The sequence below is a fragment of the Ambystoma mexicanum genome, chromosome 3q, assembly GCF_040938575.1.
Source record: "Ambystoma mexicanum isolate Mex_15411 chromosome 3q, UKY_AmexF1_1, whole genome shotgun sequence".
In the NCBI taxonomy this organism is placed as follows: domain Eukaryota; kingdom Metazoa; phylum Chordata; class Amphibia; order Caudata; family Ambystomatidae; genus Ambystoma; species Ambystoma mexicanum.
Genome location: NC_090926.1, coordinates 740,050,081 through 740,067,043, shown reverse-complemented (window position 1 = coordinate 740,067,043; position 16,963 = coordinate 740,050,081). Strand labels below are relative to the sequence as shown.

At 45.8% G+C, this 16,963-nt stretch overlaps 1 protein-coding gene across 1 annotated transcript in view; it reads right to left on the bottom strand.

The window, feature by feature from the left end:
- Positions 1–451: 451 nt before the first annotated feature.
- UBE2O (ubiquitin conjugating enzyme E2 O) overlaps positions 452–16,963 on the bottom strand; it is a 1,359,828-nt gene continuing 1,343,316 nt past the window's right edge. Inside the window, exons 17-18 of the mRNA XM_069654680.1 lie at positions 10,741–10,798; positions 452–4,242 (exon numbers count right to left, since the gene is read on the bottom strand). Coding sequence (XP_069510781.1) covers positions 3,500–4,242; positions 10,741–10,798 — 801 coding nt within the window. The 3' untranslated portion in view covers positions 452–3,499. The remainder of the gene's footprint in view (positions 4,243–10,740; positions 10,799–16,963) is intronic.

Below are 16,963 nucleotides of genomic sequence, written 5' to 3'. Positions count from 1 at the left end.
ATGTGTCCATTAGAAATAAAACATTTCCCTAGGAATATATTGCTTAGAGACTATTATACATGCAACTGAAATTACAGTAGGAATGTGAAATTCAGTAGTGCTCACCGTCAGCTACCTTACAATTTAAAGTAACATGTCCCGTTGCCACAGGTACTCATGCAATTTTATCCATTAAATATCAAAAACATTCAATATAGTTAATTTTAATAAGTGTCACAAGGTTGAACGATTATTCAAAAGTACATTAGTCTGGGGGATATTACTTGCTTAAGAGCGCATGCTGCAAAACATATCTGATACATTTACATTGTGCTCTAGTCGGAAGACTAATTGCATGGCTCTCAGACTTCTCAAAGACTTGGATGTGTCGATCCTACTGCCGACATACAGGAAGACCTCCAGATTCCAATTCAGTCTTTCATATTTGTGAAGTAGTGACAGGACGTCAAACTGTTTGCAGAGGAAATCTTTAATGGTAGTTCTCCTTCTCATTCATTCTTTGAGTCATTAGCAAAAACTTTATCACAGCACTTCATACATATGTTAAGCAAACAAGCATTCAACACCTCACAGTACATATTGCTAAGCATAGTTTCCTAAGCTCGAATTTCAAGGCTTAAATACTGTACACGGATCTGGGCTACAAACTCTGCATGATTAGCTTTTTTAAATATGTGCACTAAAAACAGACACAAGCTGCCTTGTTATTTTACATAGACAGACTTCCAGCCAATCTTAAGGTCACCAGTAAACATCATGCTTTGGCTGTTTCTGTAAAGTCCTTAATCATGTGATACCATTTTTTGTTCACCTTTAAATATTACATACACATGATATCAGATAAATGCAGTGTGCTCAGTAGCCTCCAGCACCTTCACATTATTTAAAAAAAAAAAAAAAAGAAAAACAGAAAATGTGTAAACCTGACACTGAGGCCATGAGCGAGTAGACCATGGAAGTAGTATTGATAAAGGGTAGGAGAAGGCATGCATGGAAATTACTTAGCAGTCAGCTTCCACCTGACTTGGAAGGGGGAGCACATTTTGCAACACTGTGGTCCTTTTCACTCGTACTTTAAATGCATTGGGCGACTACCTAGAGCAACAAGAGGTAATACAGCATGCCTCAGACTACCAATTTAAGCAGTTCAGCACTCTATTATAGTTCAGGCCGTGTATTTATCCAACTTAAACAAAACCCCTCTAATGTTTCGGCAACCCTAAATGCTCTTCTGATAAGGCCCCAGAAAATATTTGATTCAGATCAGATGAGCCTTCCCAGGCAAGAACCATGTGTCGGAGTAGAGGTGACAAATTGCCTAACAAAGAAAAAAAATGTTTTCCTTTATCATTTTCCTTTATAGAAATTTTGATTACAGGAGTTGAGCAGTTTTAGACGGCCAAAGGCAAAACAAGTGCCCGATTGGCCCAAAATAGACAGGTTGAACTTGGGTAAGGCTGGTCAGATGACCCCAACAAAGTCTAGAGTACAAAGGCCTGGAATGACCAATAGGCTGGAACTGTAGAACATGTTCGGTTTCTTGATACAGGAGTGAAAAATAAAAAAGTGAGCAAAAGGCCAACACTCCTCCTCCTACAAAAGGGGTAAAATGTTAGTACACATTTAAGTACTAGAAAAACGTACCTCTCCAACAGGTAATTATGGAAGCCAGCAATGGTCAATTATGGTTTGTTCTAAGAGGATGAAGGTGGGATTATTTTGGGTTAACAGTAGCGAGAAACAGTGAGCCGCAGACATTCAAATATTTTGATGCAATCATTCTAAAACCAGGATGCCTCTTTGCCAAATCACACCCTGCCTCCCCATAGAGCCTCTCATGTCTAACATTTCATCCACACTTGGTTCATAAGCATTACATAATTCATGATGGGAGTTTGGGGAGGGTGGGGGGTGAATCCACCTTATATGCTGCTCATTTGTCTGGAAGGTTGCTTTACACACATTGTCAGAGCACAGTTACTACAGCATCATTACTGACCCATCTCATAAGAATGTATAACTGTGGCATCAACAAGTCTTAATTTCAGAATTATCATCTCAGAAAAAGCCCTTCAATTGATCCATTAAGTACCAGAAATGCACCAAACCGCACCTGTGAACAGGAAATTAAAACTGGGGAGTATTCCGATTCTACTGACAGTGCTAGACCCTTTATTAATATTTATTTTAATCTTTTCTTCCCCATATGGCACAGAAGGCTTGTATTCTTTGCTTCCACAATCAGTGACTAAAGACAGTACAAGGTACATCAGAAAGCTCCTGCAACACCCTTTCCCACCAGTATGGCAAAAGAACTGGTTTTAATGTTTGGATACTATCCCGTACTTCCAAGCAAAATATACCTCCGGCACAGAAAGTACAGTACGAAAGAAGGTAGGTGAGTGAGGAAAATGACAAAACGAAAGGGAAACTGAGAAACCCTTTGTGCTTCGGTAAATCCCTCAGCACATCACTTCTGCAAGCAGAGCACTCAAATCATCGACAGAGTTACAGGAAGAAGGCAACAAGGAGGGAAAGTCCTGGAGGAGAGCCAATCTGAATTGAATGCTTTGCTCACAGGCAAGGGAAAAAAATATTATGAAATCAAAATGCCTTAAGGCATAGAAGCTGCTGGATGATAAAGCTGCAGTTTCCAAAGGTAACAGGAAAACTACAGTGATCAGCACAGAGCTGCAGCAAGTGCTGAGGGACTGGGAGGTTGTGAAGTCTTAGGAGCTGTGCTTCTGAGGTTATAACAAAGCTACAGTAATTGGAGCAAAGCTGCAAGAAAGCTGTGGGGGTGGGGGGGCAGTGGGGCAGGGAGAAAAAGAGGGGGTTAGTTAAAAAAATCCAAAGCAGCAGATTTAGTAAGATGATCAGAAAGCTCCAGTGGATTAGTCAGGAGCAGCAAGATGTGTGAATTAGCCCAACAGTATGAGTAATGGTTCAGGCTCAGCTGCAGTTATCAGCTTCAAGCTGTAGTCATCAGTAGTGAGACTCTCTAAAAGCACTGAGAAAGCTAGTGTTTTCAGGTGGAGCTGCAATAAGGGCTGGGAGCTCAATGGCTGATTGAAGTAAAGTCTAAGAATCTGAGAAACCTGCAATGATTACATAGTGTTGGGACTGGATCAATAAACTCAGGGGACCTCCAACCAGAACCAGGCTGGTGGAGCACCAAACTACAGCCTTTTCTGGTCCCATGAGACAGCTGTGGTTAAACTTCTTTAGTGTCCTCTCCAACATTTTGTCAACTTGACTCCCTGACAAGCAGTGAGCCACCGTTTAATCTTCAAGTTCTAGCAGCATCAATTGTATCATATACAACATAGGCAAATAAATGAAAACAGTGTTTGTCCAGGCAAAGGTTAAAAGCCATGATACAGAAGCAAGATCTGGTGTTGGTGATTGCTGTATGAAAGCGAGGATGGAAAATCTCAGATTTGAAAAATGTTCACGGATGCCACTAGCATCAGTTCAGTCAGTCATTGAAGAGAGGTGCTCATTTGTCAGCTGCTTCCTGGTCTGGTATATTGGCTTCCAATAAGGCTGTCTTGTACTGTAACAGCACCCCCCGGATGCTTTTTATGAAACCCTTTGATAGCGGAAAGAGGGGAAACCCTATGTCGGGGTAACCACTCTTTTCTGGTAGAAAACTCCGGTAACTTTTCCTGCGTTTCTTTGGTTTCACACTAGGCTGAGCAGCAGAGTCCAGGACAGTTTTCACCTCACCTATGGGGCTTGTGGCAAGGGTGACCATCTTATTGGGCACAGTGCTCTCTGTGTCCGAGCATGGATGAGTGCCACAACCCGAGTCATCCAGACCCTTTGGGTCAACTGAAGAGTCTAAACTGGCTGTCTCTGAAACACTGGGCTCACCATTCAGCTTTGCCACAGGGCTGCCAAATTCGCCTGGAGGACCAGCTTCTGTTGGACTTTCAGCCAGGCCACAGCAAGCTGAGTGTGTGGAAGAGTCATCGAGATCATGAGCTTTCTCCACCAGATCATTACATTCCAGCCAGGCCTCAATCCGATGGGCAATGCGCCAGCCGCAGAGGTTGAAGTGCTCATGGATTTCCTGCGAGAAGACATCGACGGGTCGCCGGACCAGCTGAGTCATGGACTGCACCACCCTGATAACAGCCATTTCGTTATAGCAGCGGCTGTTCTCATAGCCTTCCTGCAGGCCACGGTCACTGTCAAAGCCAGCCTCGTTGTAATATGGTTCATTCACCAGAATTAGTCCTGCAGAGAAGAGAGTTAAAAACTGAGAGAACTCCATAGAAATGCAGATGTTACAATTAACCATCTTAAAGCAATGAGTGGGTGCAAAGGCAGAGAATATTCTGGTGGGTCATGCTGAACAGGGACAAGACAAATCAGTATTTAACATCACATGCAGAAGTGTGGACAAAGACATGGTCAGATCTTCTGGATAACAGTATTGGAGGTCTACTAGAGATCATGGATCAGATGCTCAAAGGAGATCCGTTGATTATTCCAACTGCAGTAGAAAAGAGCCATCATTAACAGAAAGAGAAGTGCATTGGGAATAGTGCTGGGTGCCAGCATGTGGTAGGTCTCAACTATTACAAATTGTTTACTTTAAAATTAAATTAGGCGTAATTCCTGGCGGTATTACCCAAGTTGACCTTTTGTCCTAATCGACCCAACTATAGTGGTCCTAAGTGACCTTCTGCACAATTGACCTTTATATTATTTTAGTCATTTTATATATGTAGAGGGTTGGTTTTGGATTATAAATATAAGGGGATTGGGAGGGGGATTGCGGGGGGGGTTTTGGATTGGGTGGAGGGTTGCAGGGGAATTTCCCCCCCGCATATATGTCCTAATTGACCTTTTAAATTAGGTCAATTCTCCCAAGGTCAATTCTCCCCAGGTCAATTGTGCAAAGGTCAATTAGTAAACATCCTTCCTGTCACACTATCCCTTACTCTGTGTGCGCTGGTACCAATACTACACCTCTGTCTCTGCCCGAAGATAGGAAATGTTACTCACCATAGTGACTATTGTATTCAATACATTGTCTCCTTTCCCAATTACTGTATGAACCAGCCCCATTTGCACAGCAAAAAGACCATTTCTCCTTTAAGTTTAAAGGTACGAGGTGGCATAGCCGTGGGCATATGTTCAGTTCCCCATTTTTTTCGCAGACAGCCTACAGCCCCATGTACACAATTTGGAGGATGGAGGGAGGGCAATCAGCCTCAGACTGAGGATTTTGGAAAAACGTAGGACCGACCACCTTTTGATTGAAGTGAAATGGCAACAACACTTTAATGCGCACGTAGCTATACTTTACCCTCATGAAAAACCAGTTCAGAGGCTGCTAAGAACGAGATCTTGCTGACCTTTTAGGCAAAAGTTGGAGCCACCAGCACTGTCTTCCAAGTGCCTAACAAAATATCAATCTAATTCATGGGCATAGCCAGCTTATAGGAGAGGGCTACAAGGCCCACATTTAAATCCCAAACTGGGAGTGGCCTATGAATGAGCAGGAAAAGGCTGCCAAGTCCCTTGCATTAGCCAAGGAGAACAGTAGAGAGGCCACAATGGCAGCCTAGTAAGTCCTGGCAAGTGTCGACCTGCACATCCCACTGAGCCATCTGATGCTAGGAGCATGACAGAGGATTGGTTCTCGTCGGTATAGCCCAATGGGCGACTGTCCATTTTCTCTTGTAACGACTTCAAGCTGAAGCTTTCCTAGTTTGCTGAACGATCCATAGATTGTCTTGCGAAAGGCCAAGATGAGCAACAGACAATTCATGAGGAACTACATTGCTAAAAGATACTATTGAAGGGGAGTGGTTGCAGGATTGCCCTGCCCCTCCCTGCTGCGAAAGCAGGTCTGGAGTAAACAGGACAAGCAGACCGGGAGTGATCAGGCACTTCAGGTCTGAATACCAGATGCTGGCAAGCCAACATGGAGTCGCTAAGATAATTGTTCATGGATAGCATAAACCTGCTGGCCACTACCCGAACAAGAGGTGTCGGGGAACAGGGCAGAATGGAACGCATATAGGCTCCTCCCTTGCTCTTACCTCATCCTCCTCCCCCACACCCCCAAGCCCTTAAAGACACAAACCTGGGAGAGTTAATAATATGCTCTGTGGCAGAGATCTAGCTTCGGAAATTCCCAAAGGTCAAAAATGACCTGGACCATACTGTGGCAGAGTTCCCATTAGTAATTAGCCGCATTTAATCTACTCAGACTGTCTTCCTCAGATTGGAGGTCACTCAGAACATGGACCGCTCGGAGTCAGATCTGTGCAGTAGATAACTCCGAGATCAACCACTAGTAGCCAAATATCCCAGGGACCTTGTTTTGCCCATTAGTATGAAACATTGAAGAGGTACAGACCTGTGTAGATCAGCACCAGCCTGCCACGAATGCAACTAGATGTGGCATGTTTTGAGAATGCGCCCTAAGGAACAGATACTATGCAAGTAACTAGCATATCCAGCCGTAGTGCACTGCTCAGGGAATGATTGACCAAGCATACAATGCCCATTCCTCTCTTCTGCGTGGGAAACCCCAGCATCCAGCATGTGATGGGCATCCCACTTAAAGCCAATGAACATTCTTGTCCGAGTAGGTGAAATTTCCAGCTTCAAGTTGACCCAAAAAACAAAATGTTCAACAGTGTGTCCATCAGACCTTACAATGTCTTTGAGGCTTTCCCTGAAGAACTAGCCCAGACCTGCCAGTCAGCCAGCCAGGTACAGGTGACCATGTAGACCTTCTGGCTATCAGCAAGCCCACCAGCGTGTTTACGATTTGGTGAAAACTAGCAGAGCCGAACTGACCCTGAAGGTGAGCAGTCTGTTTTGGAAGTGCCTTCCCGTCACTAGAAATGTCAAGAATCGTGGAGTTCCCAAATTAGAATGTGTAGGCATACACCCTTCAGGTTTGGGGCACAGTCAAGGACTCCTCAATCCTTCAAGAAGCATCACCATCTTGAATTTAAATGTGAAAAACAAGCTGAGAAAGGAAAAGGCCAGCACCACCAAGGCCTACCGGTTTCTTTTTTTGGAACAGAAATGATTTGTGAATAGAGCACCTTCTCCCGCCCAGGAATGAAACTACCTCCACTTTCACAAACATTTATGTCAAAGTGATCTCAAGTGGAGGCGAGAGGATGGTGAGTGGGGAAGTGAGGAAGTCGGAACTCCACTGAAACCATGGAAAGTAGCCAGGGTTCTGGAGAGGAGACATCAAAACTGACGAGGAGCAGGTACACCTCTGGCGAGCAAGCCACAGACCAAGAGGCATCATTGTTTTTAAAAATAATGTTCTCGGGCTGTGAAGGAAGGAGGTGAATGAAGGCCTTTAGAAGCGGTTGCCTGCTTATGCCTTCGATTATATAAAACCGGTAGCTACTCCCGGATATACCCTGGAGTCAGGGTAATCCTTTCTCTACTGTCTGGGCACAGTGCACATTTGTACGAAGAGAAAAGAAAACATTAACAAAGATTCTAGTGTGCAATTCCTCCATAAAAAGAAATTGCTATATCCTGAAGAATGGACCCAATAGCACGTACACGATATAAATAATTACATTGATGCAAAAACGATTAAAACCCTAATAAAAACTCAGAACAAAAATACAAATAAATCAATGCACACAATAATAGTGCTCTAAAACATAAATCTAACATTGTGATTTTAGTATTTTGTTCTGTGGGTTTTGATTAGGTTTTTAATAGTTTTTGCATTATGCAAGTTATTGAAATGAAATTGAAATAAAATGTAATTTATATTGTGTACCTGCTATTGGGTCAATTGTTTCAGGACATAGTATTCGCTCTCAGTGAGCGTAACCAAATACTTTGTTGAGCTGGTAATCGTTATATTTAGCTGGTCACTGGTTGGCGAGTGACAGAGCTCAGAGCCCTCCAAAGGGAATGTCTAATATCCAATCCTGTAACATCAGATGCAAACTGGTTTGGAAGCATCTAGGAAGATCTCATGTTCACCTCCATATAGACACCTCAAATCCCCTTGTCGAACAGGGCCTTGTCCAACATGGCCTGCGCTATCAGGCCAGTCAGACAGGCACCACCTTAAAAGCTGCTTGTCTCTACTACTGGGAGATTGGGTTGGAGAAAATGTCAAAATGTCCCTCTTAAATTTGCTGGAGCGATCTTCCCCCTTGAGGGAAAGCAGGGGTGAAGACTGATTAAAGGAGTAACATAGGCCAGATACAAAATTAAGAATTTAGCGGACCAGGGAGGTGGACATGGCCCCCAAGAGGCAACAAATGTAACATTAGGGAATCTCTCAGTTGGAACGCGAGGTGGAGGCCATGCATGTGGGGCAGGGGGAAATTTATATTCAAATGTTAACGTGTTGGTTAAAAAACGGAACAAATTTCAAACAGTTTTATTTTTAGGCAGTCGGAATGAGATCAGTATTTGCCTTCCTAAGATGTAATGCCACATTAGAGAACACTTTGCTTCCAGGAGCTTGTGCTCCTCACTTTGGAGTGATGTTGATAATGAAGCCATGCATGATGAAAAGGATTTACCTTAGAGAGAGGCCGCTGCAACCACCGAGGACGGACTATGGGTGAGACGATAGACAAGGGCATTTTGTGCTGGTATGCCAGTAACAAGTCTCTGCTTTCTTGCTAGTTGGCAGGCCAGATTGTGGTTTTTGCCATACCTTTCATTCTACTGATATGATATTCTTCTGTAATGGAATTGCAGATTGCACTGTCGACTGGAGGGTGAGAGCTTCAACCAGTACTCCGCCCTCAGTTGAATCCTGCTGTGTGGCCCAAAAACCAAGAAACCCTGCCAAGCCTACCATGACAGGTTATTGAGAAAGACAGGAAGTCACCCTCTTAGTCTTGATTGGTGTGAATATCGTTGGGTTTGTATGACTCTACAGATTTATAGTCCTAGCCAGGGGATGTGGTGGAGAGAACCTCGGGGGCTACTTGTCAGAGAGATCCTCTGGAAAATGCTATAGAGGAGACAGTGGTTGCGGTGGAGGAGGTGCTGGAAGCTACAGCACCAATGGGCCAGAAGACACTGAAGCCAGCGGTAGGGGCATAACTGCATAGTATGGTACAGCTGAGTGGGTTTCAAGTCTAAATTCAAGCCTATTAAACTGTTCAGTAACTACTTTACAAATGTTGCTGAGGACAACTAGGTCAGTAGCAGAGTAGAGGCCGAAGAGAGGTCCATGCAGGTTTTACAGGACCCACAGATTCTGACTTAAGTGGACCACATCTCAGTTTTGAAGAGAACTTTCTGCAGTGGGGTAAGGGGTATACCATGGCATATTGCCCCCTTGGGGCAGGTTGTTTGGGACTGTGTCAAGAACTCCAAGAATCTTTATGGCATCCTGTCCTTCTGTACCATGGCAAATTGGCTTGTAGCTCATAAGTTCCTGTGTCTCTTTCGTTGGCCCTCTTTTGAAGCAGTGACACTTCGACATGCACAAGGAGCGGACATTTAATATTGGGATGGTGTTCTTTGGGGGAATGTTGTATGGCACAGTCAATTATCTACACAGTAGCCTTGTGCTAAAGACTTTAGTTCCCACTGATAAGTGGTAATTCCCTTTTGTATTTGTGTGACCAATATTGTGGAGCATGGGCTGGTAAGACCTAGGAAAAGTCATTGTTTTGGGGTGGCTGCCTTTTTTTTAAAGCTTTACAGTGTTTCTTCAATTCATTCCTGCATGGCCTCACACTAGGAATGGCAATACCTGCTGACAAGTGTGGTGGCTTGAGTAATCCACATATAGTACGCCAGTATGTTTACCATCTTTTTTCCCATATAGTAGTGATTAACTATTAAGTGCCGTTGTCGCTGCACCCTGGAGCAACTATCATGGAGTCAACTTCCCGCTGACCACATTGGCGGCGGGTCAGTTGGTGACGGCTTATATTTTTCCCTCTATGCAAGTGTTGACAGAGGAAACTATGGCAAGCACTTAGTGAAACCTTAGGGTTGCCTTTTCACAGTCTTAAAGGAACATACTATGTGAAGGGTTGTGTCGCATCCATTGTGTGCTGAAAGTTTTTTCTTCCTCATCTTGTGGGGTATTAACCCCAAACCCACACTGCTGCCCTCTTAAGTAATGTCCCATAGGTAGATTGGTCCTCAGTGAGGGAATAATTTCTGGAGAGGCCACAGGATAATCCTACCATCCTCTGCAAAATCTAGGCTCTCTGGGTGTTTTTCCTGGCAACAGCTACCACCCGCTCCCCCAGACCCACACCCGAGAGAACTTGACACTTTTCTCACATTCCGAATTAAAATATCTACATTTGCCAATGCTTGTCCCTGCCAAGATGGCATCTCCTGTGCCTCAGAACCTCCTGTGTGCCTTGATGCAAGTAGAGCAGTTTGGACACTCTTGTTGAGGTGTTTGCTGTGCTCTGTTCCAACACTGGTTGAAGTCAAGCTCTGCTATCCTTGAATCAAAATACTGTAGCTTCCGCTTCACTCCTGCAAGATTACACATGGGGCAAAACAATGTGGGAGTAGGCACCGAGAGCCAGTATGGATACCAGCACATGTAGTGTAGGGAAAATGACAGATACACCCCTGCAGACAATTTAAAGTAAATAACTTATAATGCTCCAGACTTACCACTAGATGGCAGAATATATATGGCATGTACATCTAAATAGATTCAAAAGCCCCAGAAAAATATACAAGTATATGTAAAAACATGCAAATGTGGCATTTACCGTTATCACTCACCCTGGATAGAGATCAACACCTGCAAGAGGCTGGATTTACTGGTCCATCTCTCTGTCCCCTGCAAAAAAACAAACAACTCTTAAATCTGATCTCTAGCATAAGACCACAAGGAAACACGTTACTGAATCGACTAATGCGCTCCTAGGTCATAGTCCTCCCACCTCATACTAACAGGACATCCTCACCAATATGAAAGGGGGCCAAGAGCCAAGGAATATGCAACATACCTTTACTGCGTATTCAGAACATCCCACCCCTATTACTCAGATCTATGTTGTTTCCTCGCAGCAATATTGCTCGAGGCCCGTTTGTTTTATTTTTATTTTTCCACATTTAACCGGGGCGTGGGGTGGAGTTTGCATCCCGCCACATTGCCCGCACATTTCTAAATACCTAAACCCAACACCCCATCACCATCTACATTTGCAGTGAAATGTGGTAACAAAGCATATGTACAAATGGTCTACAGGGAAATGGGATAGTTCCTATTATACAAGCTTACTTTTCAGACTAGAGCACTTTCTCTGGTGACACCACCACCACCACTTCCTATCCACTCACACAATTATCTTACTGTGAATTATACCACACACAGTTATTTGCATGGTCTCCGACAGATCTGAAAGAGGGGGGTTGGGGTAGATGCATAGCAAGAGGGAAAAGACAAGATACATTTGCTACCATTTGGAGTTCAGAGGTTCCCGGGTCTCTTTCAGAGGCGTGTGTGTCCAGATGGGTGCCTTGTGTTCCCATTGTGCTAGGATGCATTGGTCGGGGCGGTGGCATGCAAGTTGGTTGTTGCAGCATAGAGTTCTGATGTTTGAAGTCTTTAATGAAGGATTTAAAATTTGTTTACAGGTGGTGGAGTTGGTCTGCTCAGTGTGTTTGGGCATGGAGACACTTAATATCAGGTTAAAATATTCCCACCATGTGAAAACAATCTAAGAAGCTAATTAGCAAAATAGTGTGGTAGAATAACTGCAGTAAGACAAATATTTCAACTAGAGGAAACAATTCATACAATGAGGCAATCTGGTCTGGTTATATCCCTCAATAGAACGCTGTGAAGCTTAACAGCTCTACTGAAGCCCCTGGACCGTGAATATGACTGACACAGAAGTGGGAGATGCCTTTGTGTTGCTGGAGGCCAGATGAGGTTTCCGCTGTCCTCAAGGACTTATCAGGCTGGACTAGTGAAGCTTTTTTCCTCCAAAGGTATTTCCTTTGTTTTGTCCTGCAGTAAGTCCTGATCAGAGCAAAAGGGGCAGCCTTATGTCCATTTTTCGCTGCTGCTTTGGCTGGGTCAACACACTTTAGTATCTTCTCACAGTGGCCTACCAACCTCATCCACACCGCATTGGTCCATACAATCCCTGCCAGAGACTTTTCATGCATTCCGTGTGCCTGGAACTGCAGCATGTAGAAACCTTAGGTTGGATCCACATTCTACACTCTGATCCATGGGTCAAATTTCCTTGCACGCCAAAAGCCTTGTCCACATTTTGGAAGGTCTTCCGACTTTTAGTCACTTGTTTCTTTTTTTCCCCAGTGTTGCGAGCACAGCTGCGGACATTACCTGTCAGATGTGAAATACGTCGGAGGACACAATCCTCTCGAATATTCAATTTCCAATTTCAGGTAGTTACATTTAATACAAAACGTTTTTGTAAAGCGTGTATTTGTCAGTAATATACTATACTCGAATGAACTAATTTCCTACAATTATCCCCCACTCACAACCACCATCCCCCCTTCCTGTCATGATCTCTGCTTCCAAAAGGTCAGGGTTTTCCCAACTCCCTTGGAAGCAGATCCATAACCCAGGTTCCGAGTGCCAACCAGTCCCAATTGGGACCTTTTGGACCCAGTCCTGGCGCCAGTGGCACCAGGCTCATAAATATGCCCAGTCCCAGCGCTGGAAGCGCCGGGCTCATAATGCTTGGGTGGACTTACCTGCAGCAGACTATGCTGCTTACTTGCCTGCCAGTTGAGTCTCTGATCCTCTTCTGTTTGGAACTACTTTTCCTGTTGGGTGGGGCAGGAGCCACTCCCTAGATTCAGAACACTGGAACTCTTCTGGAAAGCAGGAACTCTTTTCTTACCTAGGCGTGGCTGTGGAAGGAGATACCTAAGCACTACAGGAGGCTATTTAAACCACACCCGATGGATGAATCTTGCTTTGCGTTATTCTGCATCCTCAGCAGCAGAACGCTCATCGTGTCTTCTGCATCTGATCCTGGGCCTAAGGAAAAAGGCTTACCATTCTGAATCCAGTCTTCAGCAACACCTATAAAGACAAGAAAGAACAGGTTAGCATTACGGTCTTCAGTGACAGCTCTTCACTTACCTGGTCCATCGGCTGTCACCAACGCCTCGCGCTGCATTCCGGCATCTGAAAGACAAAGGCTTACCTACTCTTCGTGCGCTCCGGAAGTCTTCACACTGCATTCCGGCATCTGAAAGACAAAAGCTTACCAACTCTTCGCACGCTCCGGAGGCCTTCGGCGCTGCATCCCGCATCTGAAAGACAAAACAAGGTGCGTTTAAAGACATTGGGGAACTTTAATACTCACGTGCCATTACTCCTTTCCACATCTAACCCAGTGGGTATTCCGGCACCCTGCAGCCGCCCCGAACTTGTACCTGCAAAATAAAAAGACAGTTAGAGCGCATCGTGAAGCAGGCAACAAGCGCTTACTACGTGCTTCCAGGCGCTTCTATTCATCACACGGACTCCATCTTCAACTCACTTCAGCCCGCCATCCGCCATCGCCGGAACCCTGCAAAACAAGAGACATCATTACTAAAGACTTTAAAGACATTAGAATTACTCAAAACTTACCGTTCGTGCAGTAAACGACGGACAGCAGTCCTCTGAAGTCAAGAGGCCCGCTCCCCTTATCCAGTGAAGAAACTGGTTACAGCACCCTGCCTCGAGGCAGATGGAGAGCACGGCGTTCACTTACCTAAAACATCTTACCCTTCGAGCCAGACATACAGTGCACAGAGGTCCAGCCCAAAGAGCCAGCCGTGTGTTACACATCACCTTTGAAGATACGGTATACGCCCAGTCAAGACCGGCGCCTCTACGGGAATCAGGTGAGCGTTACATTCCCAGAGCATAATGCCTTGAATGTCCTGCCATACTTTGCACTGAACCATCAACTTGCTTCGAGCCACTACCTTCTTTTATTAAATGTGGTAGGGTTATTGCAATTTTAGGGGACTATGGGTCAAAATGCCAACTCATCCAGCTATAATCTTAAACTGTCCTCAAGAGCAACAACAGGCTTTAAGCCTAGACACTAAACAGTGAGTGTCTGTACATGTTTGTCAGTGTGACACACTACCCTTACAGTGCCGTTTATGCTGGGTTACAGCATTTGTTTGGGATGCCTAGCAATGGCATGTTTTGTTACATGCATACACATTTGATCTATACCATGCCCGGTTTTAAAGTGCTACACCCATATTTGGTATGCTACACGGTTTTAGGTTATGTCATGTTTTAAGATGTAGAGATAGGTTGTGGAATGTCTTGTTCTGCTGGGATCAATGTGTTCTTTTCCCAAACCCAAATACATGTTGACTAGTACCCGAGGGGGCGTGGCTTGAGCAGCCATGGAGTAGGACGTGCTTCCCGTGTAGCTCCGGAGGATCCGACAGATGATCCGTGAAAACTACCTTTGAAAGTGCGCCATTGGTTCCAGAATGGAAAACACACACAAGGGAATGTATGCTCTGCGTTTGTATAAAGCTCGAGAGAATCGTAAGCGGGATTCTGGAGGAATTGCTCGACGAACGACGGCGGCTGTTCGGTCCATTGTCACACAAGATGGCCGACAACAAAGGGAACAAAACTAGGGCACCCGAAGAGGAATAGAGGCGGCGGCCACGGGGAAAGAATGACGGTGGCGAAGTGAAGACGTAGCGAAACCCCTGGGGCGGTGGGCCTTGGGTCGCGAAGGCTTGGGTGCTGGCCCGGACGGCAGGAGCCTGAGGGCAGCAGAGGTGTAAAAAGGCAGGCCGCACCACGACAGGCACGAGAAGCGCTTGCTCGGCATTGATGAGCAACTAGCAGCGGTGAGAGGCGGTGGATGTCGCGACAGCCTGAAGATCACCACAACAGCCGATAAGAGCGGAAAAGACGGTTGGGGAGACACGCGGACGCTGAATCGTAATAGGGAGGCCCAACGAAGGCCGGACAATGACGGCGCGAGGGGCCGTGGGCAAGAATAAGAACAAACAACCCACAATGGATATTTTTGCGAAAACACAAGTCTCCCGTGGCCATCGCACCCAAAGGCCCGATGGCACAAGCTGAGGGCATCACAGTGGCTGATCATCAGATTTTAGAAGCCATTATGGAGCTGAAAGAATCTTGGGGGGTTGCGATGTTGGACCAGCGCACTTCCCTGGAGGCTAAAATTGAAGCAGTGGGCATTGAAGTCTCCCTGCTGAGACAAGCTGTCAGGGGGCTGGCTGAACGCACAAGCAGCCTGGAAGGTGCGGTGAAAACTAACACGGACACCAGCACCAACAATGCAAAGGAGATCCATGTCCTTAAGCAACAGGTGGCCAACTTGGAGTCTCGAGCAGAAGAAGCAGAAGGGAGAACGAGGAGAAACAATATCCGCGTGGTGGGTTTGCCAGAGGGCGAGGAGGGCCAGGACCCGACTGATTACATTGCGAACTTACTCCTACAAGGAATTGGGGCTGGCACACTCTCGCAGGGATTTGTAGTGGAGCGCGCACACAGAGCCCTCATGAGGAAGCCGAGACCAGGGTCCACTCCACGAGCGATAATCGACAAAATACTGAACTACAAAGACCGCGAGAAAATACTGGAGTACTTTCGAAAAGGTGGAACAATCGAGAGGGCCTTGAGCACTATCACGGCATACCCGGATTATACTATGCTGTTTCAAAGGCAGCGGTACAGCTATATAACCATCAAAAGGAGGCTGCGGGCAGCTGGGATAAAATATATGCTGCTGTACCCTGCAAAATTGAAGGTGGTGCATAAGAGCAAAATGCATTTCTTTGACACTCCAGAAGAAGCAACAACATGGCTGGATCTGCAGGGCTGCCTGGAACAAGACACGGAAGAGACCCAAGATGGACGCGATAAGTGACTAAGATACGGTATGCATACTGTTATGGCGGCGTGTGAACATCCCAAGGGCGCCTAGGCGAAGGCTAAGAACAATGGGCCTGGCTGTAGGAGGCTGATATTCAATAAAATACCGCTGATTGTGAGAGACTTGATGGACTGGAATATAGTGGCGGGTACATATATTTAAATTGTATGGCAATGTGTAGTTATCCGATGTGCTATGGGAGCGCAGGGCGAAAGCACCCCACCCCCCGAATTATAGTTGTAGCAGGTTGGCCACTAGGGCGGCCTCACCCTGCAGAGCTTCGATTACAGGCGAGAGCCGGAAAGAGCTAGATGCGGGGAAGCCTGAAATCCAGGGATGGAGCTGGGCAACAGTTGGGGGAGATGATGTTGGGGAAGGGATGGGAGGTGGGAGGTGGGAGGGGGAGAGGGAGCGGGAAGTTTGGTGTGTTTTTGGTTAAAGGGGATGTAGAATGGGATGCAAGCCATACAGATTGGATTGGAACTCAAAGTTAAACTGCACCTGGAGGGGAGGGAATGGGATTATATCAGGCCATGGGGGACCTTAAAATACTCACATGGAATGTGCGGGGGCTTAATAGCTATTTAAAAAGGAACAAGGTTATGCTGTATCTGCGTAGGCAGAAAATAGATATTGCATTGCTACAGGAAACCCACCTTACATGTGAGAGAATGGACATGATTGCGGGAAAGTGGAAGGGGGTGTTGGTGGGCTCATCGTACTCGGCCTACGCAAGAGGAGTACTTATATGGGTGGCGCCACATGTCCCGTTTCAGCGATTGCAAGTGGTGGCTGAGACAGACGGGAGGATGGTTATGCTGAGGGGACTGGTAGAGAACAGGGAGATAAGTATTGTTAACACGTACGCCCCAAACCAGAACACAGCGGCGTACATTAGGACATTGAGTGCAAACCTGAACGTATGTGTGGGAAGAGTGGTGATCTGGGGAGGGGACTTCAACTGCGTATTGAACCCAAGGGTGGATAGATCGGATGGGAAATTGGATAGACCGGCCACTGCAGCCAGGGCGCTACAGACACTGCTTGATAACTTTGGGTTGGAAGATGCATGGAGAGTGTGG